This window comes from Xenopus laevis, chromosome 4L (genome assembly GCF_017654675.1).
Source record: "Xenopus laevis strain J_2021 chromosome 4L, Xenopus_laevis_v10.1, whole genome shotgun sequence".
Classification (NCBI taxonomy): domain Eukaryota; kingdom Metazoa; phylum Chordata; class Amphibia; order Anura; family Pipidae; genus Xenopus; species Xenopus laevis.
This window is the reverse complement of record NC_054377.1, coordinates 95627337-95653148: the sequence shown is the minus strand read 5'-3', so window position 1 is coordinate 95653148 and position 25812 is coordinate 95627337. Positions and strand designations below refer to the sequence as shown.

Here is a 25812-nt window from a genome sequence, read left to right as displayed (position 1 = left end):
CACTAGACATTAGGAGGCAGATTTATCAAGGGTCAAGTAAAATAATTTCGAGCTATTTTTGTGTACTTCGACTATAGAATAGGCCAAAATTCGATTTGAATTTGAAAAAAATGTAAATATTCGAATATCGAAATTTATCATGTACTGTCTCTTTAAAAACTTTGACTTCGACCATTCGCCATCTAAAACCTGCCGAATTGCTGTTTCAGCCTATGGGGCACCTCCTAGAACCTATTTGGAGTTATTTGGTGGACTTTTGAAAATCTAAGTTTTTTGGCGCAAATACTTTGTTTCAAATTTGAACGCATGCGCTTAAACTTTAATTAGAATGATTGGAATACAGTCTATTCACCGGAAGTTAAAAAAACTTTGATTTTTTTTTAATACATTTTCGATTGATCTTTTTTTGTTCTGATTTTGAAGTTATGGGAGTTCAAAAAAACTCGCATTACTTCGTAATACGACGCTTGATAAATTTGCCCCTATGTGATTCACAACCACAATGATGCTGAATAAACTCGTCATTGTGAGTAAAAAAAGACATTGCTTTTTGCATTTATTTATCACTTAAAAAATAAATAATGAACTTTGCTTTAGACTGATCACTAGTTAGACTACCGGTAGATCTGAAACTTGATGTCATAGTAACCTGTTTGCATCTCTTGCATTTAGAAATTGCACTTGCGAGCTGCAGTGCCAAATGTTAAAGTGGAGGGGGCAATTAGCCATTACCCCTGAATTGAGATTTTTCAAATAGCTTGCAGCTTCAGAGATATGCGTCAATCCTGAGAAAGTGCTACACCTCGAAATATTGTCTCTGCTTCAAAAGAACACTTAAATTCCTTTATAGTGTATCTGCTGTATTACCCTACAGTAGGTTGATCACCTAATCACAATAGACCCTTAAATCAAATTAAACATCAGTAAAATTTAACCTTCCCATTAATGTGCCTACTGATTCACATCCACTTATTACAGTGGTTAAAATGTCTTATTGTACTTTGAGTATAACCCTTGGCCTGTTATTATGGAATGTAAATTTTTAAAATCAGCTGAATGCCATTATACCTTATCCAATCTGAGTTTTGCACAGCCAGCTGACACATACTAAGACGATGTCGACTTGAAACCAGACCCTGGAAAAACAGACACAAGAAAACTCCTTAGAAAAATGAATAATAATAATAATATTTTTTTGGAGTAGAGATAAAACAACAAGGTAAAAATGAAATGCTACAAAGATTACTAATGAAAATATGAGGGCTTACTAATTCCAATATATCAATGTAAATGCAGGGTGAATAATGTGGTCGCACATCAAAATATATAAATTGAATAAATGTTCAATAATAAGAGTTGTCAGAAATATATTTCTTATGTATTTCTGCTCTTTTAACTTATTTATCTGGATAGCAAACTGCATGGAAATGTATGTTAGGGTTAATGTTTGCAGTGCTTTAGGTTGGGTTTGGTTTTTCTTTTTTTCCCGTTTTTATAGAAACAGGGAGACCATTAAGCTGGCTACTGCCTTTTACAAGGATTGGGCTCCATCAGATTCCTAAGGTGCAGTTGTAGTGTGAGGGAAGCTTGAAAAAAAGTCAAGTCACAGAAAATCAATCAGTTAATGTATTTGGAGGAGGAGAAGGAGAGGGAAAAGCAGAGAGGGAATACACAAGGGGGGGAGGGAGGCAGGGACAACTGATCCAGAAATGTCACATATCTCCTTGTCTCAGTTTACCAGAATGTGCACAGTAGCACCCTCATATACAAAACAATTAAAGTTTATGAATGTATGTGTGAATTAAAATCCCAGGCCATTGCACAATATCACACCTTGGTAAGATATATATATCACACTTACCGGTATTATGCAGAACAGCAGTTTTTGAATGAAAAACATTCCCCATGTATCTCAAACAGCAGAAACGGCACATGTACTCTCGTAACTGCAGTGAGCAAACTGCAATATTGAGTGCAATCATCATGTTTTTCTCCCACAATGCAGCGTTTTCCCCCAGAATTCCTGCATCACTGGGGCAAAGCTTTTGACACAGGTGGGCAGCGCCTACTGTAATCGCATATGATTCACCAATATTAACACAACTGTGCATGTGCTTCAACCCAAATTAGCCGCAGTTGCGCCAAATATTTTCAAAATCTTTCTGGTGTGCGAGTGAATTGTGTGCCCTACTGCAATTGTAGCATATTTTGAAGCAAGTACCTTTAATGTAAGTGATTTGACACACAACTGACTGCAGTGAAAGTGTAGGGGTTGCAACTGAAAATTTACATGAGCACTAATGATTTCAAATATCATAATTACACTTATAGGTTTGCAGAGATTAACTAAGATATTAAATAAGGAAATCTCCTCTGCTCAGCAATGCTAAACACATGTTGCACTTGATTATAGTAAATAAAAAATGAGTTGCACTTGACAAAGCAAATATGGTGGGTGTAGGGCTTCCAATAACAGCTGAATGTGTTGGAGGATGGTGCTGTTTGCTTAAAAATCTGGGGCAGAGTATTTGGAGTTTAGGGGAAGGGTAGCCCTGAATCCAGCAATATAACCCTCACACATTTATAAGGGGGGAGCATTTTGAAGACATTCTGAAACATTTAAGTCAGACATTTACCTGTTTCCCATATGAGTCATGAACAGGGGAAATGATTCCTCCGATCACAATGTACTTTCCAGTCTTGTGCAGAAAGTCCCGGGCTCTCTCTGTAACAGAAATGAATGAAAATGAAATCAAATAAAGGATCATTTACATCTGTGAGACAGATTGATTAATAGATACTACTGCTGAAAGACATGAAATGTCAGACTTGCTGTGTGCTCCAAATCTCCAGCATGAAAAATAAAAATTTGCTAATGACCTGCCAAACTCATCTCTATAGATCAGCACCGTGGATAGCTCCCAGTAAGCAACACTCACCCAAACCTCACACGTCAAGCATTGCTTATGAAAGTAGTCACAGCCTGGCAGCCTTTTGCTACCCCCAAACATTCTTTATACGCATATTTTTCTTAACATCTATTTATAAAATCCCAAAAATATTCCACTGTGCTCTAAAAATGGGCAAACTTTCAGATGTGATCCAACATGATATAAACACTAGCAATGTTATTTATCAGATTGTCTGTGCAATAATTAGTTGCATAAAAAATGACCATTGGTTGCTTTCTAAGTGAAGCACATGACTCTGAAATCAACTCTGTGAAATGCCACAAGTCATTTTAAGTACTGCAAGTATTCCCTGACTCACTGTTGGGACCAGCAATTAAAGATCATGGCATGTAGGATCCTTAAAATGAGCTTGTAGAATGATTTTAGGTTCCAAACAATTCAGAGAGCTCTTATATGGTTGGCTATTTTGCCTATTATCTGATTGGCCCATGGTCTGAATTGACAGATAATGTCAGTGAACATTTTGCATCAGAAAACCTGGATCACAAAAGGTCCGCTTATTAGACATATATGCCAGAAGAAACCATTACAACACAGCATATTGCACGCACTTGTCAATAAATTGTTTCTTTGGAAATGCAAACTGCCATGTTTGAGTTGATGACTGCCTAACAAGCACATGCATGAGCACTAGCAGGCAACAGGAGCAACTGTATGTCATTGCAATCTATAAAGGCAATCTGCTCCACATGGTATAGTTGCTTTTCTAGAAGGGTAATAAGGATGCTGATATGGCTTGTTATCTGGAGTCTTTGCAGCAATCACATTATCCAAGGATATTACCAAATATACGAAGGATACAGAGTCTATTAATAATTACTTATTACAAATTATAAGATGCATATATACTGTATGCACATATATACTGTATACACACACACACACATATTAATACGAGTAATTCTAAATAAGTAAAGTGAGTGAACTAATACTTAAATGTGCTTGGAGAGGAGTTCCTGGTTTTATCTGCTTCCCTCCTCAAAACTCAACAGTGATTACATGTCGTATGATGAAAACGTATTTATAATGATAACTTAGTTATAATAATAAAAGCAAAAAGCAAGTCAGGCAAACCAGTTTTACTAGTTACAAATGTAAAGTGTATAAAAGTGCAAATGTGATAAATAGGAAGGGAGAAAAAAAGCATTTCAGCACAGAAATAAAGTGAGGATCCTTGAAAAGACAAATTCCTTACAATTCCTCATATGTGTGAATGATACATTCTCTAATTGGGCTAGGGTTCTCAATGGTGTTCCACAGATTTGTCTAGTGTCTGTTTTATTTTTAAAATGTTTGCACTTGCTTGGGAAACCACAGCAGTAAAATGTTAAAATCCATATTTACAAAGAATAAGGATACATATAATCACCTGTGGGCTTCTATGTGGAATAACATATTACTGATGCTAATCTTTCAAAATGTTCACTATCGTACACACAAAAAAGAAAAGTATTGTGTTGTTAACGTCATTTGGCTGAAATGTATAAGTCTTGTTAACTAGACCAGAAATCCAAACAACCAGTTTACCCATGTATAGTAAATGATATGGACAAATTAAGGAAAGCAGAAGTGCCCTGATTAAGGGTAGGTTCCGATACAAATTCCAGCAGCACTCCGGTATAGTGAAAGAAATTTATTTGTGCAAATGAAGCAACGTTTCGGGCATAACCAGCCCTTTATCAAGCTTGATAAAGGGCTGGTTATGCCCGAAACGTTGCTTCATTTGCACAAATAAATTTCTTTCACTATACCGGAGTGCTGCTGGAATTTGTATCGGAATTTGCACTAGACCTGGGCAGACAGAGTCGCAGCTGGCACCCGACGCTACAAAAAGCGGTGAGATTGATTGTGTAGCACTACACTCTATGCTTGTGTACTGATTAAGGGTAGGACTACCCTGATTCGGCGCGATCCTACGTGATGTGCAAAAACGCAGGCGTCAAGTCGGATACAACGGAAATAAGGTAAGCAATAGCATTGTCGGATGGTGTCGCAGCGTTGATCCGACTGCAGACACTGCGACTTAATCCAACATTTGTATATCTTACCTTATTTCCGTCGCATCCTACTTGACGCCTGCGTTTTTGCGATGTGCATCGGATTGCGCCAAAAACGCCAGTGTAATCCTACCCTTAAATAGCTATTTTTTTCCCTGATTAGCCCTAGGCCATCTATTCAGTTTCTATGGCCCTGAAATCAGTTATCTAAAATATCTAGGTGTATTTTCTAGATTCCTATCTTTGTGAATATGACATATGAACCCATACCAATTTTCAGTTATTAATAAATGATGACCTGAGCTCACTGTACATTTTCGCCCACAGCAGAGTGCAACTCTATTCTCATTTCTTATTAATGCCAGATGAATCTGATAGCATGACGGATTTCATGTCATACTGCATAAAATATAAATATATATTTTATATATATATATATATATATATATATATATATATATATATATATATATATATATAGTTATATTATATTATATATATAGACAGTTTGTGGCTGGTGCACACAGTAAAATATCCAATGACTGTGTGCTGGTTTGGAGCAATGATACTATTAATTAGACAAAAAAAAATGCACCAAACAGGGCTTAGTATAAAGTCCAAATATCAAAATTTATTTTCAGCGTTTCGGCTCCATAGCTTGAGCTGTCTTCAGGAATAAAAGTGTTGTGTACAAACATACAGATTTAAATCCCCCAAAAGCCCACCAAACAGTCGAGTGACGTGTGTAATTGGAGAGTATAAAGGTTCCTACCCCCATCCTCAATAGAAAGATGAGTAATAAAAATTAGCAATAACAATACAATTGTAGCCTTACAGAGACGCTGCTTTTTAGAAGGGGTCAGCAACATCCATTTGAAAGTTGCAAAGAGTCAGAAGAAAAAGGCAAATATTTAAAAAACTATAAAAAATAAATAATGAAAACCAATTGAAAAGTTGATTAGAAATGGCCATTCTATAAAATACTAAAAGTTACCTTAAAGGCATATTTTCCTTATCTACAATATATCAATAATATATTACATAAAACATATTCATGCTGTTATATACTAACAATACATGAGCACTGAGAACTGTTCAGAATTAATAGTCTGAAAGCAGCCTAGATGTGTTTAAATTTTAATATGATGCATGCATCTGTTTCATTTTTTTTAAAACCTGACATTATTCTTGTCTTTCTACAGTGACATCCAGGTTGCCTGCTGTTAAAGATTGCTCTTAAAGTGGGTGATGCCCAGGGTGGTGCTGGTGACCAGATTTAACCTTGATGTAAAGGGCAAAATGTGTCAGACAAATTATCTTATTCTAAACCTAAACACTGTCATATCCCATGTTGGATTTTCTCACAAGACAAAAAAATAAAATACAAATAAATAAAAATGTTGTTCCTTTAGCTGGTAAGATACAGTTGCCTCTCCAAGCTCTCAATGGCCTTCACAGATAGTAATACAGAATAGTGATATGAGCTTTCTAATTCAAATTCAATCCAAGTCAAGCCATGATGGGACAGATAAGTAACAAGCAATTTTGAATAGTGCACAAATCAGAATCTGAAATCTTATACCTGCCAATGCTGATAAGCAAACACAATGCTGATGCTGTGCAATAACCCCTGCAACTAGTTTGTTTATTTAGAGCTTCAGTGGAACAACATGCAAACATTCCAAGGGTTCCTGTCTATTTCTGTCCATTTACAAAGAGACCAAAGCTTTTGCATTGCTGTTGCATTAAAGATCTAAATATATATATATATATATATATATATATATATATATATATATATATATATACAGGGCCGCCATTAGAAATCACGGGGCCCCGTACAACAAAATTTTTGGGGCCCCCTGGGCCCCGCCCACACTGACGACCAAGCTCCGCCCCATATCCCGCCCACATCGCAGTTAAAAGACCACACAGACATCAGCGCTAAAAAAGTAACCCCCCCCCACACAAGTTGTAAAAAGCTATTGATGGTCAGGGCCCCCTTATAAAAAAAATTGGGGCCCCAAAAAAAAAAAAATTAAAATTTTTTTTTTTTTTAAAAACATTGGTGGCAGGGGCCCCCTGTTAAAAAAACTTGGGGCCCCAACAAAAAAATTTTTAAAAAAAACTAAAAAATAAACAAACATTGGTGGCAGGGGCCCCCTTCTAAGTTAAAAACAAATTGGGGCCCCAAAAAAAAATTTGAAAAAAAATTAATTTTTTTTTGAAAAAAAAAAAAAACATTGGCGGCAGGGGCCCCCTTATAAGTTAAAAACAAATTGGGGCCCCAAAAAAAAATTTGAAAAAAAATTAATTTTTTTTTGAAAAAAAAAAAAACATTGGCGGCAGGGGCCCCCTTATAAGTTAAAAACAAATTGGGGCCCCAAAAAAAATTTGGAGAAAAAAAAATTTTTTTGAAAAAAAAAAAAATGGTGGCAGGGACCCCCTTACAAGTTAAAAACAAATTGGGGCCCCAAAAAAAATTTAAAAAAAAAATAATTTTTTTTTGAAAAAAAAAAAAAACTGGTGGCAGGGGCCCCCTTACAAGTTAAAAAAATTTGGGGCCACCAAAAAGAAAATTAATTTTTTTTTTAAAAAAAAAACCAAAAAAAAACAATGGTGGCAAGGGGCCCCTTACGAGTTAAAAAAAAAATTGGGGCCCCAAAAACAAGTTTTAAAAAAAAGATTGGTGGCAGGGGCCTATAGAATATTAAAATAATACATTGGTGGCCAGGGGATTAAAAAAAAAAAAAACACAAACTGGTGTTCAGTAGAATTGAACTCATGGCTTCAGTACTTCAACTTCGCCTCCTTTCGTGACTTCGGGTCTTTTCACCGCTTCAGGACTTCGGCTTCGGCTGTTTTCGTGACTTCGGGTCTTTGCGCTGCTTCAGGACTTCGGCTTCGGCTGTTTTCGTGACTTCGGGTCTTTTCGGCGCTTCGTGACTTCGGCTTTTTCCGTGACTTCGGGTCTTTTCGTCGCATCGGCTTCGGCTTTTCGGCACTTCCGCATTCGGCACTGAAGAGGCAAGACGTACGGCTCGGGCGCTCGTAAGGGGGGCCCGGATCTTCAAAAAAATGCAGCGCTGCCGGGCCCCCCTTCATGCCCGGGCCCGGTACGCTTGTCCCCCCTGTCCCCCCCTGATGGCGGCCCTGTATATATATATATATATATATGGTTGAAGCAGTTGTTACATACCATCAGCATTGTGTGCAATTAATTTTTTCATTAAAAATCTGTGTCATGGCAAAATCTTTGTTTCTACTACTCTACTAGTAGTCTAGTTCAGCAATTTACCCCAGAGAAATAATTGTACATGCCAATTTGTTATGTGTATGCTCTGTTAAAACACACTTACTTATGAGCTTTAGCTTTGTAAATTCACAATCAACCACTATATTTGTTGTTGTACAGCCATTGTGGTGCCAATAAAGTCATTTATCAGCTTGTTTTCCCTAGTGCATTCTTAATATTCTTCTTAATGTTTTCCTAATACACGTAGGACTTATCATTTGAGGGGGTGTAAGTATATACACAAACAAATACCAAGGGGCAGATGTATTAAGGGTCGAATATCGAGGGTTAATTAACCCTCGATATTCGACTGGCGAATTAAAATCCTTCGACTTCGAATATCGAAGTTCGATCGAAGGAATAATCATTCGATCAAACGATTAAATCCTTCAAATCGAACGATTCGAAGGATTTTAATCCATCGATCGAAGGATTATCCTTTGATCAGAAAAAACTTGGAAAGCCTATGGGGACCTTCCCCATAGGCTAACATTGACTTCGGTAGCTTTTAGGTGGCGAACTAGGAGGTCGAAGTTTTTTCTTAAAGAGACAGTACTTCGACTATCGAATGGTCGAATAGTCGAACGATTTTTAGTTCGAATCATTCGTTTCGAAGCCGTAGTCGAAGTAGCCCATTCGATGGTCGAAGTAGGCAAAAAACACTTCGAAATTTGAAGTTTTTTTTCCTCTATTCCTTCACTCGAACCTAGTGAATGGGCCCCCAAAAGTCAAAATCGCAGGCCTTAATTTATTTAATAATTCCAAAATTAATCTGATGTCTGTGATACCAGAAGGGATTCTTTTTCCTGGCAGCATTTTCCCAGGAGGAACAAAATTTTCCCACAATTTACTTTTTTTGTCACATCGTATAGAAGAGAACAAGCATTCTCTACAATGTCTTCCCTTTCCCAAGTCTGAATCTCTGTGGCCCTTTTGGGGAAAACCATAATCAAAATGTCTCGGACAGCAGCTGCTTCCCCCTCTGTTGAATGGGAAATGTCTACCCTATGGCAAGCTCCATTTAGATATGGCTCAGGAATTCTGACTTCCATATTCCTGATATACGCAAATGAAATATGCCATAAGGAAGCTGTTTTCCATTTATCAGAAAATAAAACAGTTGCCAGAGAGGAAGGAAGTTCTAATAATGCATTAAGTTCTATTCATTCATCACATCAGCATCTTGCAATGCCAAGTTTGGTAAAGGGAAAGAAAGGCTTTAGCTAAATTTGTTTGTTTAATTAAGTAAAACACCTGCTTCAAGGAGTAAGTATCAGTATTGAATCATTGATTTCCTGGCACTTAGCCAGCAATAGTATCTTGTGATTTATTACTAGGTTGATATAACAACCTTACTATCTTCCCTACCTCCCTGGGGCATTTGCAAAATGAAAATGTCAAGCTCCACAAATCCCTTCAGTCAATAATAAGAACCAAACCTTGAAACTTCTAGATTGTTATTCTTTTCTTAAGCGTCCCCATATCAGGGTAGGACTACACGGATGTTTAAGGCGCGACGCGACGCACTACGACTATTCTATCTCTTACCTGATTTCCATTGCAATTTGCATGCGATTTGACACCTGTGTTTTGTCGCAGTGCGTCGGATCGCGCCAGAAATGTCCGTGTAGTCCTACCCTAAAAGGTGAATATTCTGCTCCAAAAGTAGAACATGACTGCTAGAGACATAGGAGGTTATTTATCAAAGTCCCGAATTTATCTCAATATTTTCTGCTACAAACTCCGATCAAATCCGATCTGTTTTTTTCTGCATTTTTATTATTACATTTTCCCGAAAATTTGCTTTGCGGGGAAAAAAAATACGATTTTCATGATTTTTTCGGATTTTTATCAGGTTTTCACGTTTTTTTTCAAATTTTTTATCCAATTTTTACATTTTCTTCGGAATTTTTACCCAAAAACTTTGGGGTATTGCACGAAACCCGACGCACATAAAAAAATCATTGGGACTTCTCCCATTGACTTATATGCAACCTCAACAGGTATGAGATGCCAAATTTTCAGATTCTGACTTTTTCATCATAGGGGTTTAATAAATTCTGGGGGGGAAAAAAAAAATCGCAATTTTTTTAAATGTCCAATTTTATTAAAAAAAATCACAAATTTTTCGTGATTTTTTCATTCCGAGTTTAGTAAATAACCCCCCAAGTGTACTTTGAAGCAGAATCTCAACAGTAGAGATGTCGCGAACTGTTCGCCGGCGAACTTGTTCGCGCGAACATCGGGTGTTCGCGCTCGCCGGAAGTTCGCGAACGTCGCGCGACGTTCGCCATTTTGGGTTCGCCATTGTTGGCGCTTTTTTTTGCCCTCTCACCCCAGACCAGCAGGTACATGGCAGCCAATCAGGAAGCTCTCCCCTGGACCACTCCCCTTCCCTATAAAAACCGAAGCCCTGCAGCGTTTTTTCACTCTGCCTGTGTGTGCTGAAGAGATAGTGTAGGGAGAGAGCTGCTGCCTGTTAGTGATTTCAGGGACAGTTGAAAGTTTGCTGGCTAGTAATCGTTTTGATACTGCTCTGTTATTGGAGGGACAGAAGTCTGCAGGGGTTTGAGGGACATTTAAGCTTAGGTAGCTTTGCTGGCTAGTAATCTACCTTCTACTGCAGTGCTCTGTATGTAGCTGCAGTGGGCAGCTGTCCTGCTTCTGATCTCATCTGCTGACTGCTGCAATAACAGTAGTCCTTGTAAGGACTGCTTTTATTTATTTTTTTGTTGTTTTACTACTACTACTACTACTACTACTACTATAAGAGCCCAGTGCTATTAGTCTAGCAGTGTTGGGGAGTGGGACTGGTGTGCTAATCTGCTGCTCCTAGTAGTTCAGCAGCACCAACTTTAATTTTTTTTTTTAATATTCTTTTTTTTTTTATTTTACTTTTTTTTATTTTACTACCGCTGTAGTAGTGTATAAGTTGACCTTTTAGGCATTATTTGCCCTGTAGGCATTATTTGCACACTGTTTTCTTCAACCCGCCATCGAGCTGTGTGACCTTGTTCACATTCTGTCTAAATATCCATAATATTACCGTCTCCAGAAAAAACACCGGAGTCACTTTTTTCAAGCAGCCATAATATATTTTACGTAATCCGTATCCACCGCTGTAGTAGTGTATACGTTGGCCTTGTAGGCATTATTTGCACACTGTTTTCTTCAACCCGCCATCGAGCTGTGTGACCTTGTTCCCATTCTGTCTAAATATCCATAATATTACCGTCTCCAGAAAAAACACCGGAGTCACTTTTTTCAAGCAGCATTCATATATTTTACGTAATCCGTATCCACCGCTGTAGTAGTGTATACGTTGGCCTTGTAGGCATTATTTGCACAGTGTTTTCTTCAACCCGCCATCGAGCTGTGTGAGCTTGTTCACATTTTGTCTAAATATTGATAATATTATCGTCTCTAGAAAAACCACTTGAGTTACTTTTTTTCAAGCAGCATTCATATATTTTACGTAATCCGTATCCACCGCTGTAGTAGTGTATACGTTGACCTTGTAGGCATTGTTTGCCCAGTTTTTTTGGCCGCAGCCACTGAAGCACAGAGGCCAGAAAAAATATGCCATATAAATGCTGAAAATAGTCATTTTTTGCCATACGTTGACTCAACGTATATGGCAAAAAATGACTATTTTCAGCATTTATATGGCATATTTTTTCTGGCAACTGTGCTTCAGTGGCTGCGACCAAAAAAACTGGGCAAACAATGCCTACAAGGTCAACGTATGGCAAAAAATGACTATTTTCAGCATTTATATGGCATATTTTTTCTGGCAACTGTGCTTCAGTGGCTGCAACCAAAAAAACTGGGCAAACAATGTCTACAAGGTCAACGTATGGCGAAAAATTACTATTTTCAGCATTTATATGGCATATTTTTTCTGGCAACTGTGCTTCAGTGGCTGCGTCCAAAAAAACTGGGCAAACAATGCCTACAAGGTCAACGTATGGCAGTTGTTTAAAGAGAACAGTAGATTACTAGCCAGCAAAGCTACCTAAGCTAAAATGTCCCTCAAATCCCTGCAGACTTCTGTCCCTCCAATACAGAGCAGTATCAAGCAGATTACTAGCCAGCAAACTTACTATCATCTGTCCCTGAAATCACTAACAGCTCTCCCCCTACACTATCTCTTCCAAGCACACACAGGCAGATTTTTCAGATACATTTTTGCCCTTGATCCCCCTCTGGCATGCCACTGTCCAGGTCGTTGCACCCTTTAAACAACTTTAAAATCATTTTTCTGGCCAGAAATGTCTTTTCTAGATGTTAAAGTTCGCCTTCCCATTGAAGTCTATGGGGTTCGCGAACCGTTCGCGAACCGCTCGCATTTTTGCGCAAGTTCGCGAATATGTTCGCGAACTTTTTTTCCGACGTTCGCTACATCCCTACTCAACAGAATTCATGTACAGTATAGCAACCATCCTCACAACTGTCAGACCACACATAAAGATGCTCTCCATAAATCATAGGCAACCTACCCCTGCAATGCCCTAAGTAATGTGGCAACTGGCAATTAGTTACATTTTTGAATTATGACATCTTTATGATTTTGGAAGTTACAGAATGTCACAAGCCTAACACAAATTCTTCAAGGAGCAACACAACCACTATGGAAGCAGAACTATTCATTTTCTTTCAGTATCAATAAAGTGCATAATTTAATTGGTCAGAAACCACAAAGCCTGATTGTGATTGACAGTTCAGCTATAAAAATACATTTGTTAGCAAGCAGACTGAAGAAGGAATAGTCTACAAATTTAATGACATATAATGCAATTTTTCTTTTTTACTTTCAGCTATTCCTACATAACATTTTCTTGTTACGTTGACACTCACCAGAAACTATCAAGCAATATTCATGTCCTCATTCTGAGTCAATGTTTTATGCAATTCTTGCTTATATTACATAAACTGCAACAGAGTTTACACTCTAGGAAGGATAAATGAAAAGCATGTGTGTCAGAGTATGGATTGTCAAATTTAATGCAAAATAATTTAACACAGGCCCAGATTTGTGACAAGGCCAGAAAGGCCCAGGCCTAGGGCGGCAATATTTTAGGGGTTGCATGCCGCCCAGCCGCATACCAAAGGAGCACTGGGGGCTCAAAGTTCCTCTGTGTTCAGGTGCAAGCTTATGCGCTCCCCACTAGGCCGGCAATAGGACCATGCAGGGGGAGGGGACGTGCGTACATGAAACGGCTGGATTTAGGACCATGCAGCCTTGGGGCGATACTTCAAATAATTCCAGCCCTGTCTATACAGAATGTAGAATATACTGTATGTGGTATGGTCATTTATAGCAAAGGAGGTTGGGATTGCATTGGCAGGAAGGAAATGTAGCAATGTCGGGAATCTCCTGGAAGAACAAGAATTTGTCCCCCTTAAACTCACCTGTACCCCAAACTATGTCCAAAAAAAGTGATGCATGGTTGGCTTCCAGGAAGAATGGCTAATATAGACTATGCCTTTCAAGAAGTGAAAATAAATTTTAAATCGTTATGTTTATCTCATAGTATTTTAAGGTTTTGCCTGACAAATTAAATTGCCTTTTATGAGGAGGTGAGCAGAAGCCTAGACACTAGGATGGCAGCAGATAATTTTGTAGATCCATAGTAACAAATGACTTTGCATTGTAAGTCTTGGTCCCCAAGACAGGTGACCCTAAGAAATAATTCCATATCCTATTTTACCATGTTAGTCAAGCAAAATAAACTTTAAATACACTATATTATTGAACCTTGTTTGCTTCAGTCTGGGAATTCATAATTATAGCAAGCAGGCAGTAGCGATTTTGTGGACACTTATTAAATGCAAGTCTTGCATCAATCTTGTTTATGCAACAGAATCGGGGACCTGATGTCCATCACCATGCACTGGTTACAAAATGAAATGGTAAAGAGAGAGGGGGATGTGAGAAGTGCAGTGACATCTAGTAAGTGCTGAAATGAAAGTGAAAGTAATTGCCTGCCCCGCCTCTATGCCTAAGGCTTAGGCCTTAATTTGAAAAGGACTTTTATTATACAGCTGTAACACACTTGAAGAGCAATATGAATGAGCTAGAAAGAGTGCAGAGATGTGCAACTAGACTGTAATAGGAATGCAAGAAAGTCAAGGTTGGGGTTGTTGTCTCTGAAGAAAAGCGGCTTGCGAGAAGCCACGATTACTGTTTATAAGAAATTACAGATAGATAGCAGATCTTTTTTCCTATAAAAAAGATCAAAGAACCAGATCCCATCCCTTTAGACTTGAGGAATTACATTTTTATTCAAAGAAGCATAGTTGGTTTGTTACAGTGAGGTTCTGGAATGCCCTGCTGGGTGATGATGTGCTGGCAGATTCTATTAATTAGAATCTTAAGTCTGTAAGGCAGCTGCACAAACTTTAAAGGGGAACAGAAATAATATTTGAATTATTTGGCTTTATGAAAGATGGCCCAATAGTCATCATTTGTATAGATAGAAAGACCACAAATCTCATCATGATCTGCGAGGCTTTTACTCACAGAAGAATGTTTTCACATCTAGAAAAGGCAGATTTTATCACATTAAAGGGGATTTTATCGAGTAAATAAACTTTGTTTACACTTTAAATCTTATTTGACACAATCACAGCAAACAGGTGGGTGCCAATGTGTTATTTAGGCATTCTCTGCAGTCTGCACCAAAAAAAAGAGGCTTGGTGCCCATGCACACTCTGCATATTATAAACAGTGTGGAGGGTGGGGTATTTGCGGAGGTAAGTGACACCTTAAATGAAAGTGGAGTGAAATGCATAGAGGTAGGGAAAGCAATATATGATAGAGAACTCAGATAAACAGCTCTTTACATAAGAGTATAACAAGTATGAATGTTTTGCTAAAAAATGTATTTGGGTTTGATGTTTACTTTGAAAAATACTTTTATTACATAGTACAGCTATGTGTGGGTGACAGGTCTCTTTTAAGAATAATTACACATGGGGAACGAGAGTCTACAAGCACTTGCTAGGTGATAATTGCCTGGAAACACAGCAGTTTGCTTTTGGCCAGTGTTTATACCTTTAGTTTAATAAAGTATAATTTTACAGGAAATTATAGTAATATCAATGTATCTTGTGTATTATATAATGTTTATGTAAAGTTAAAGACACACACCTTAAAAAAATAAAACACAACTCACATACAACACAAAAATTATTACTTTAAAACCCACAAAAATGTTCTCTCTTCCATCAAGAATAACACAAACCAACAGAACAACTGAAGAAAGGATAGATGGTTTTCAGTTCTGATGGCAAGAGTAAATCATGTCATTATTGTTGTATAATAAACAAGAGCCATGATATCCATGATTGAATTTTTAATACTCAGACGAATTTAAACGACTCGAAAACTTAAATTGGATTCGATTTGAATCCAATCAAACTCAAATCGAGTTTTTTCTCCAAAAAAAACCTGAATGTCGAGGCTGCAACCATCTCCAAATTGATCCCTGCACCTCTCCCGTTGACTTAAACAGTCATTTGGCAGGTTTTAGGTAGAAAATAGTCAAATTTCGAATTCTTAAAGGGTCAGAGTATCATAAATCTCGAAAATCGAATTACATTTTTTTTAAAAATTCAAATCGAGTTTATGCAAATCTCTAGTTGAATTTGACAGTTTTGACCATGAAAAAAAAAATTAGAACCCTTAAAAAACCTGCCCCTAGAATTTAATTTGGCATTACATAACCTGTATAAAAGCACTCGATTTTCTGCCTTGTTCACTTATATGGTCATGGAACTCTTTGTGACTTATAACATCCCTATATTTTACAATAGAGTGTACAGTAATCCCTTTATAACATAAAGGGTATCATATACCTGAGTTATTACAGTAAGAAAGCAGGAATACTCTTAGCTAGTAAGAAAACAACCAAGCCACTCCAAATGGAATGCTCTTCTTATTTCACTGGATTATTGCACCAATGCTGTCAGAATTCTAGATTTCTAAGCGAATAACCTATAATGACAATTTTCAATAACAAATATTGTATTATAGGCACAGAAATGCTCATTAATATGATTGTAATAAATCCATATGCAATAATATGTAGCCTACAATGCAATTATTATTTTATAGTAGAATATTAGAAGTGGCCCTTTGGGTACTTCCCAAATTTAGCTCTTTGCTGATTTTCTTGGGAATGTCCCAATAACATAAGAAATATTTTTTTTTTTTGCACAATATTCTCTATGTAGCCAACAACAATGTACAATTAACACTATCTCACTCCTATTTTAGATGCCAATAGCATCCAAATGGCATACCATTTTGTCACCATAACACTTCCTAGAAAATGTAACATATAATATTAACTTAATGTATCTTGCGATTTGGGAAGATTAAAGCACAATTCAAAACACTGGTGAAGTACTGTCTATGGCTTGTGCAGAAGCCCTTGACAAGACAGAATATAGCCAAAATATGTGCCACATAATGTAAAAATTCAAATAACCATAAGTTCCATCCTGGGCAAACAAATGAATGAATGAATGAGTGATTTCAGCATATGGAACTGGGGGCTTCTGAGAAACTGATATCTGAGTTTATAAAATAATCTGTAGTTTACCAGCCTATCTGGGGCCAATGCTGCTGATTTTAAATTTGTGGTTTAAGTTTGTCAATGGTATAAAAATATATTGTATATAAAACATAGATTATATCCCTAAATATAATACGAAGCAGACATACACCCATGTATCACTCAAATAACCATAGCAGAAGAATCTCTTTGTTATCATCATGCATACATTCATCAATGCTCTGAATTGCTTCCTTTATCCTCTGGCTGCCTGGAGACCTGCAAAGGCTTTTTAACACTTCCCCTGGTGGCATTGCCTTTTTAAATAATGAATTGCTGAAGGCAATTCAATGACAAACACATGTTTTTCTCCTGTAAAAAAGGATTAATTCATATATATGTATACACACACAGCGACATAAAATATATGTTTCCATTTAATTCTGTGTTGACCCTTCTTTACAGCATGCGGTTTCAGGGGATCTGTTGACTCTGCATCCTCCATCATGGAGCAGTGCCAGCAAGGCAGGCGTAATGGGAAAATATAATGAGCAGACTAATAGGAAAACAAGTGATACATTAAAGGAAAAATGGATATAAAAGGTAGATACAGAAATATAGAGCAGTTAGATAGATAGAGAAGGGGACAATGTGTGTGTGTGTGTGTATATATATATATATATATATATATATATATATATATATATATATATATATATATATATATATATATATATATATATAAAGAAATAATGAAAATGAAAACAAAATTGTAATGACAGGTTTCAGGCAGGTTCTCATTAAAGAAAGACTCACCGAACATCTGAATATGTCCTTTTGTGATAGGATTGAAGCTGCCGCAGGCCAGCAATATAACATGGGTTTTAGTCTCAGCCATGCTGGTAGGTACTAAGGAGAGGAGAAATGTGGGTGGGTGGATGAGGAGTGGGTGGGGGGCAATCTATGGTCAGGGGACAGTCTATATGTAGTGTTTGGATAAGAAATGTCTCCAAGTGGGTGGATGCTTTTTGCCTCTGCAGAGAAAGAAGCTCAGTCTTGCTGCTAAACAGTGGACGTGCAAATGCAAGATGCAGCACGTCACAGAACAGCCTTCCTCCCCCTCGCTTCCACTGTCACCTCCCCATTTAACTCCTGCATCGCCACACTGCCACCTGTTCTGCGCCCCTCCTTGCTATACCAAGATAATATTGTCTTCTACATAATTGCCAACATGACTTGCATCAGTGGGAAAACCTTTTAAAATAATAATAATAATAATAACTCAAAAGAAATAAATAAGGAGCAGTAACTGGACATTTATTCACTCAAAAGTAATGGCTCAGGATTCAAACAAAATATATTTGCTTAGATTTTGCATTAATCACACAAAATATGCTTCAGAATTTAGAGCCCATCACGTGCCTGGACAGAGGGTTCTACGTTTTTACATTAGGATATTTAGGAAACATTCCAAACTGCTGAATAAATCATTTGATTTAATGTATCGAAATTTGCCTTTCATCCAAAATTAGGACTGAAATACCTACACTGCCATGTAGCCTCATGAGAGCCAACTTCCTGAATTCTAGTTTTAAATAAAAGAGGCTAGGGATCGTTTATGACATGTGGCAGAGTGCAAAAAAAACAACAAAAAAAAAACAGGTGAAAACTATGCTTTTCTCACTTTGCCTTTAAAGTGGCGCACAAGAACCTGTGCTCTTGAAAATGCATGCCCCCCCTAACGCTTGCACCTCATTTAGACTTATAAGTTAGGGTGCCCAGACAAAATGATCTTGAATGATCACTAGGGGTGAGATTTTTTACCCCCTCCACTTGCTCCTCTTATGTACAAATGCTTTATTGTAAAACATTGTTCTTTTCACAATTAAATAACTAGCCAGATCAATTTTCTAATATATAATAATATGCAAGCTGGCATTTATGTTGGTATTCTGTCTTTTTTCGTATGGCTTATTAAGGGCAAAGGCAATAACAATAAAAATAACATACACTTCTAAAGACCTGCATCCAACTTTATTCCTTGCCATTGCTAATGATTCCAGTGGAAAAGGCAGCAACTGATCACCTGACTGAAGGATATAGTGGAAAACTGGGAACAAAATGCAACGAATACATAATGCATTATTATTATGTATATCGATATATAAAAGCAAAGTAAAGTGAACCAGAAATGTGTTAAATTGATTGATTGGGGTTGATTGATTTATTAAGCGGAAAATTTTTCGTGTTGGGTTTTTCGACACCTGGGGGCAGATTTATCAAGGGTCGAATTTCGAAGTAGAATAAGCTTCGAAATTCGACCATCGAATTGGAATACTTCGATTTCGAATATTGAAGTCGAAGTTTTTTTTACATCGAATTTGGCCATTTGCGGTCGAAGTAAAATCGTTCGTTCAAACAATGAAATCCTTTGAATCGAATGCTGTTATTCTCTAAAATTCTGAATGTAATTTCTTTTCTAACCCACAAAGTATCCCCCCCCCGACTAGAAATAGCAGGCGTGTGGGTCTATAATTACCAGACAGAAAAAATAATTTAACATCATGCTTTCTCCAGACCAAGCATTTCATGTGTCAGCCAGTGAAAATTAGTTTGTGCTACAGGTACTACAGTACAAAAGCAATTAGTCACTGGTAAGTTAGCTTCAAATCTCATCCCTTCCTTTACTAATGTAACCTCTTGTATATCAAACTGGATTGGCAACATTTTTGTGGGTTTAGGTGACATAGAATATAACAATATGCCCTGATATTCTCAATAGCAGCCACTGCTGCAGAGTATTTTGTTTCTGACCTCTTACGTAGCACTACACTATACAAATAACAGTGCATTGTTTTTATAGACAAGAGTCATTCTTTATATTTCTAATAATAATTTATAGGACATAAGTTTAGTAACCATCCTATAAATCTGCACAATATTGTTCTATATTTAAATTGTATTGCTTATTTAGAAACCAAGCCCCCATAGCAAATTTGTTTCTTCGTATTTTAAGTTTTTAATAATAAAGTACCACAAGTGTACATAGTGCTTTAGAAGGCAAAAAAAACTAACAGGGTTACAATTAATATATATTAATGAGGATAGTTTCACTTTCAGATGTGTTACCAAATTTGATACCCCATTGAAATGAGTTTCCTGACCCAAAGAGCTTGCAATTTATAAGGAAGAGGAGGCAGACAGAAACAAATTTTAGCAGCAGAGCAACACTATTATAATGCTTCTATTGAAAAAGTCATCTCTAAAGAAGCTTAAAGGGATACTGTCATGGGAAAAAAAAAATTTCAAAACGCATCAGTTAATAGTGCTACTCCAGCAAAATTCTGCGCTGAAATCCATTTCTCAAAAGAGCAAACAGATTTTTTTATATTCAATTTTAAAATCTGACATGGGGCTAGACATTTTGTCAATTTCCCAGCTGCCCCAGGTCATGTGACTTGTGCCTGCACTTTAGGAGAGAAATGCTTTCTGGCAGGCTGCTGTTTTTCCTTCTCAATGTAACTGAATGTGTCTCAGTGGGACATGGGTTTTACTATTGAGTGCTGTTTTTAGATCTACCAGGGAGCTGTTATCTTGTGTTAGGGAGCTGTTATCTGGTTACCTTCCCATTGTTCTTTTGTTTGGCTGCTGGGGGGAAAAAGGGAGGGGGCGATATCACTCGAACTTGCAGTACAGCAGTAAAGAGTGATTGAAGTTTATCAGAGCACAAGTCACATGACTTGGGGCAGCTGGGAAATTGACAATATGTCTAGCCCCATGTCAGATTTCAAATTTGAATATAAAAAAATCTGTTTGCTCTTTTGAGAAATGGATTTCAGTGCGGAATTCTGCTGGAGTAGCACTATTAACTGATTCATTTTGAAAAATTTTTTTTTTCCCATGACAGTATCCCTTTAAGAACAGGGTTACTGTGCTTAACAGGTTGCTGACAATTTACCAAATCAGATAGCAGCTGCTACTCAACTAAACATACATTTTTTTGACGTTTCTGAAGTCTGAGTGCCTTGTTTGCTTGTGTCAATAGGGTTACCTATGCACCAAAAGTCCTCTGCACTCAACCCATCATCAATATATTAAGCACATTGAAACCTTTTGTGCCTTAAGCTATTAAAAAAAAAAAGCAAGTTAATAGCAGGTAAAACTAAGTCCCTGTGTAGAATGTATAATGAAGTAAAATAATTCTTACTGAATCAGATGAAAGATGAGTGTATCACTGGCCAGAACAGGAATGACTTTGATGAAGTTGGCCAGCTTAAAGGAGAAGGAAAGGCATATTTAATTGGGGATGCAAAAAGTTAGGCACCCCTACGTGATCTTATATATACTTACCTCACACCCAGGCCGGTGCTCCTATAAGGAGAAAACTGCACTGGTCCAGGGGTTCTTCCAGCAATCAACAAGGAGCAATCGGCTTCCTTCTCCTTCTTTCTTCAAATTTCCCGGGGCAGACGCATGCCAAGTAGAACAAAATAGCCGACTTCTTTGTTCAAGTTCAGTTTTTCGCTTTAAGGCGCATGCTCATCCACACGAAGAAAGATGAAGCCGGTGGCTCCATGGTGCTCACTAGGAGAACCCCAGGCTGTTGCAGTAGGAGCACCGGCCCAGGTGTGAGGTAAGTATATAGAATCACTTGGGTGTCTAACTTTTGGCACCCCAAGTAAAGAGCGCCTTTCCTTCTCCTTTAAAGGGTAAGGCATTTCTTTGTAGCTTAAAGGAACAGTAATACCAAAAAATGAAAGTGTTTTAAAGTAGTGAAAATATCATGTAGTGTTGCCCTGCACTGGTAAAACTGATGTGTTTGCTTCAGAAACACTACTATAGTTCATATAAACAAGATGCTGAGTAGCAATGTCAGAAATTGAAAAAAAGGCTACCGTATATGGCACAGGTGAAATAGTGGATAACATATAACATTATGTTTTACAGAGCTTATCTGCTGTGTAACCTGAGCATTTTCTCCTTTGAATAGCTGCCCCATGGCTACACAGCAGCTTATTTATATAAACAATAGTAGTGTTTCTGAAACAAACACAGCAGTTTTACAAGTGCAGGGAAACACTGCATTATATTTTTATTACTATAAAAATATAATAGTAATATTTTATTACTATATTGATAATGGGTTGAGGGCAGAGGACCCTTGTTTTTGTCATGAATTTTGTGGTCACATTGCACACCCGCTTAATGGTTTAAAAAATAGTGGTTGAAGATATTAGGGTAAAACTTTTCCTTTTTTGTTATAGATACCTACGTACCACCTACTTTTATTTTAATGCTGTGTTGTTGAAACTCGCAGTTCCTCTTCCTCCCCTCAAACTTCAGTAATCCTGTGAAAAGAAATAAGAATTAAATTGTTTCAAAAGTACACCCTGTTGATTGAAAAGGTCCTGTTTTGGGAGGACATAGATTCTTAGGATGATCTGCAAAGAAATCATCACATACATAAACAGATTGCTACAGTTTACTCCCACAGGGGGCAAATTCAGTGCTATAGCACAACACACCTGAAAGGTCTGGGTGTAAACACACCAGATCTGACACATAAAGTAAACAGTAGCCAATCTCAAATAATCTTCAAAGTTAAAATATAGTTTACCATGTAAATGATCATTGTGCATTTGCTCCAGACTTAGCATTAAAAGCCACTAAGCAATCTCTTTAGTGGGGGAATATGAAACTCAGCAGGCCTTGCCCATGGGTCAGGTGCAGCCAGTCCAAACACATAGCTTTTGTCAAAAGCAATGCTCTCATTAGCACAACTCCTGTTTTCAGATGATGGGTTGGATGAGGCCCTCCAATGGATTTTTTATGGTCCCAGTCTCCAAAGACTTCTTTGTATGCACAGCACTACCATAGATCAATATGGGAAGTGTTCACAGTTTGATAGGAGTTCTTTGACTGCAGAAGTAGTCAAAACTCCTTGTTTTCTATTAGCTAATACAGAAAGACTAGCCAAACAGAAGGAGCTGAACACAAGAAGTTCTTTGGGACACAAATTTACTAACACATGCCACCGTTTAGGTAATAACAGAGATGATTACAACCAAACATGAAAAGCATGTATTTCGAAGTAATGCTGGGTTGACCCCAAATATACACATTTCTTAAACAGACACTGTACATAAGGATAAATACTGGAGAAAATATGATTTATTTTGCTCAGTCTAGATAGGAATATAAGCTTAGTCTTAGGTATGAGTAATAAGTTAAAGGAGAAGGAAAGCTACGGAGGCATTTTATTGCCAATAGATTAGCTGCAATAGTGCAAGATAGAATTCTATATTTATTCTGTAGAATGTTTTACCATGCCTGAGTAAAAGCTTTAGAAGCTCTCTGGTTGTTTAGGATAGGAGCTGCAGTATTAACATGGTGTGACATCACTTCCTGCCTGAGTCTCTCCCTGCTCTGGGCTCAGATTACAGTAGAAAGGGGAGGGGGTGGGGAAGAGGAGCAAACTGAGCATGCTCTTGCCCAGGGCAATGAGGTTTAAGCTGAAGGCAGGAAGTCTGATACAGAAACCCATGTGTACACAATAGAAGGAAAGAAATGCAGTGTTTCTTTTGACAGGGGACTCAGAGCAGCACTACTTTGGGGGTTTACTGGTATATTTAGATGGACCTTTCTGATAAGGCTTACTTAGTTTTAACCTTTCCTTCTCCTTTAAACAATATCAGAGCATCAAACAAGAAGACGATCACAACAAATTAAGTGCACTACTTATGCAATCTCACTACATTTCTGACAGTCAGAACCTTATGCTGAGTTCTACAGTTATGCATTACAAACAGGTCCGGACTGAGAATTAAAATTGGCCCTGGCATTTCAGGTACACAGAGGCCCAAACAGCCCCCAACAGCCAACTAAACAGTGACTTTCTATGGCACCTTGTAGCAGCCCCTCTGGCATTTGCCAGAACCCACAGATTGCCAGTCCAGGCCTGATTACAAATATGGATTTTGAAGAGACTAATACAGGAAAAATGGTTCAAATCAATGCATCAGCAATAGCAGTAACAGCAAACACAATCCCACCAAGGAAAACATCTGATTTATCTGCCCATTTTAATTCAACCTTCAATGAACTTTCTGCTATCCATAATACAGATCTTTTTTTATTTACTGTATATAATTTGTCACTTTCTTTCTATTGGATTAGTTATGTATAAATTTACATCCCCTAAAAATGAAAAACAGCAGTGCTGAATAACTGTGCATGACCACATGGTGCAAATCACTAGTACACAAACATTTTTGCACCGTAAAAAAACAGGTCTGTACCATAGGTTCATGAAAAGTACAGTTCTGTTGATGGCAAAGAGCAAAGGGTTCTGCACAAACAAGTTTAGTCTGAGGACCTGAAAATATGCATACTGGTAAATAGGTGGGTAGATAAGTGCTCTGGGATAAGTGGATATAGGCATGTGGATTGGGGGATTTGCCCTAAACCATTTTAATAATATCTCTATTCTCAATTGTTTGATAAGATTAAAGAGGAGGAAATGTCCTAATAACATTGTAATTCCCCTCTGCATATCAGACAGTTCCAACAGCTCAGAATGCAGGGGGCTGCACTGCCATCATATGTTGTGCTATATAACATAGTTCAAGAGTAAGTAATCTTTTGAAGCTGTAGCTGTTACAGTGCAGGGCCCACTTTACCTCTTGTTTTAGTTACTGGTGATTTTTGTATGGTTTTCCTATATGTATTGTGTGCAAACCGTGAACCCCTTTCCTAACCGTAACAGACGATTGCAATCAAATACAAGTGGCTTATAGGCAACGGCAAACAAAGTAATTTTTCACACTCTGGCCATTCTTAGCACACAGACAAGATTATTTCTTGAAAACATGGATGGAACAATGGATACATTATTAAGCTCCCATATTTTTCTATTACCGTTTATTCAGCAAGGTGAAGTGCTGCATTTTGTTAGTCGATAGCAAAATGTGCCATAACCCTAACCATAAAACTTGTAAAGGAAATAGATTATTATAATACACTTTCAGGGACACCCCCAGGACCCTTATCCCCTCCCTTTTATTCGCTCAAATTTCATCATCAGGACTGAAGCAATGGGGATTGGCGCACAGGAAATGTGAAAGACGACTGTATCTTTCTGAACCAATGTGGGTGTGGTTGGGCAGCATGCCACCATAGGCCCGGGCCTTGGTGGCCTTTCCACAAATCTGGCCCTCGACACCCCCTTGATGTCTGTCTTAGAAACTTTGTACTGGTTTGCGCCACTTTGTTAACATGCCCATATAATGGAAGAATAACCTCTTTTGGCATTGAAGATCTTTGGAGTGGCACATACAGAGCTCTCAGTTTACACCTACATCCACGTCCTCATAATATCTTCCTCGAACAGGGAAGCCATAGTTTGTGCCCCAATAATCTGCACAAGTTGACAACAGAAATCTACCCTTTTAAGACCACAGGAGGTCTGACATTTATGTGTTAGAGTCCTGCAGCGGGTCGTGTACCTGCGGGTTACCCGCAAATACCTGCGGTACCCCGCGGGTTGCGGGTAGAAGTTCTTGGTGCGGGTAGAGACCAGGGTTGGCGGTTCGGGCTGTGGATCTTCTCAATATCGATTTTTACTCCTTTTTTCTAATCACGCCTACTTCCAATGATGTCACTTCCAGTTTACAATGACAGCACTTCCTGATTCTTGATGGTCAGCGGGTCGGGGTTGCGGATAAGGTACTTGAGGGTCAGGTAGAGGGTCCAAGCGGGTAAGAATGTGGGTTGTGGGTCCAGGTTGGGTACGGGTTCCAAAAAATGGACCAGTGCAGGACTCTAGTCTGTGGATTCCCAATTCAGTCTGTAAACGCCATTGTTATATGTTAGGTGAAATGGCTTTGGGGAACCTTGTTTAACCAATACATGCACAGAGACGGATGAGCAAATCAGACCTTGTGGTAACATTCGTACTGCTCATAAAGTAAATGAACAAAGATGAAAAA

At 37.9% G+C, this 25812-nt stretch overlaps 1 protein-coding gene across 1 annotated transcript in view; it reads right to left on the bottom strand.

Annotated features, from left to right (window-relative positions):
* Positions 1 to 17930, bottom strand: part of nmnat2.L (nicotinamide nucleotide adenylyltransferase 2 L homeolog) — a 29727-nt gene extending 11797 nt beyond the window's left edge. Inside the window, exons 1-3 of the mRNA XM_041590510.1 lie at positions 17642 to 17930; positions 2637 to 2725; positions 1069 to 1136 (exon numbers count right to left, since the gene is read on the bottom strand). Of these exons, the coding sequence (XP_041446444.1) occupies positions 1069 to 1136; positions 2637 to 2725; positions 17642 to 17723 (239 nt within the window). The 5' untranslated portion in view covers positions 17724 to 17930. The remainder of the gene's footprint in view (positions 1 to 1068; positions 1137 to 2636; positions 2726 to 17641) is intronic.
* Between the last annotated feature and the right edge of the window lie 7882 nt (positions 17931 to 25812).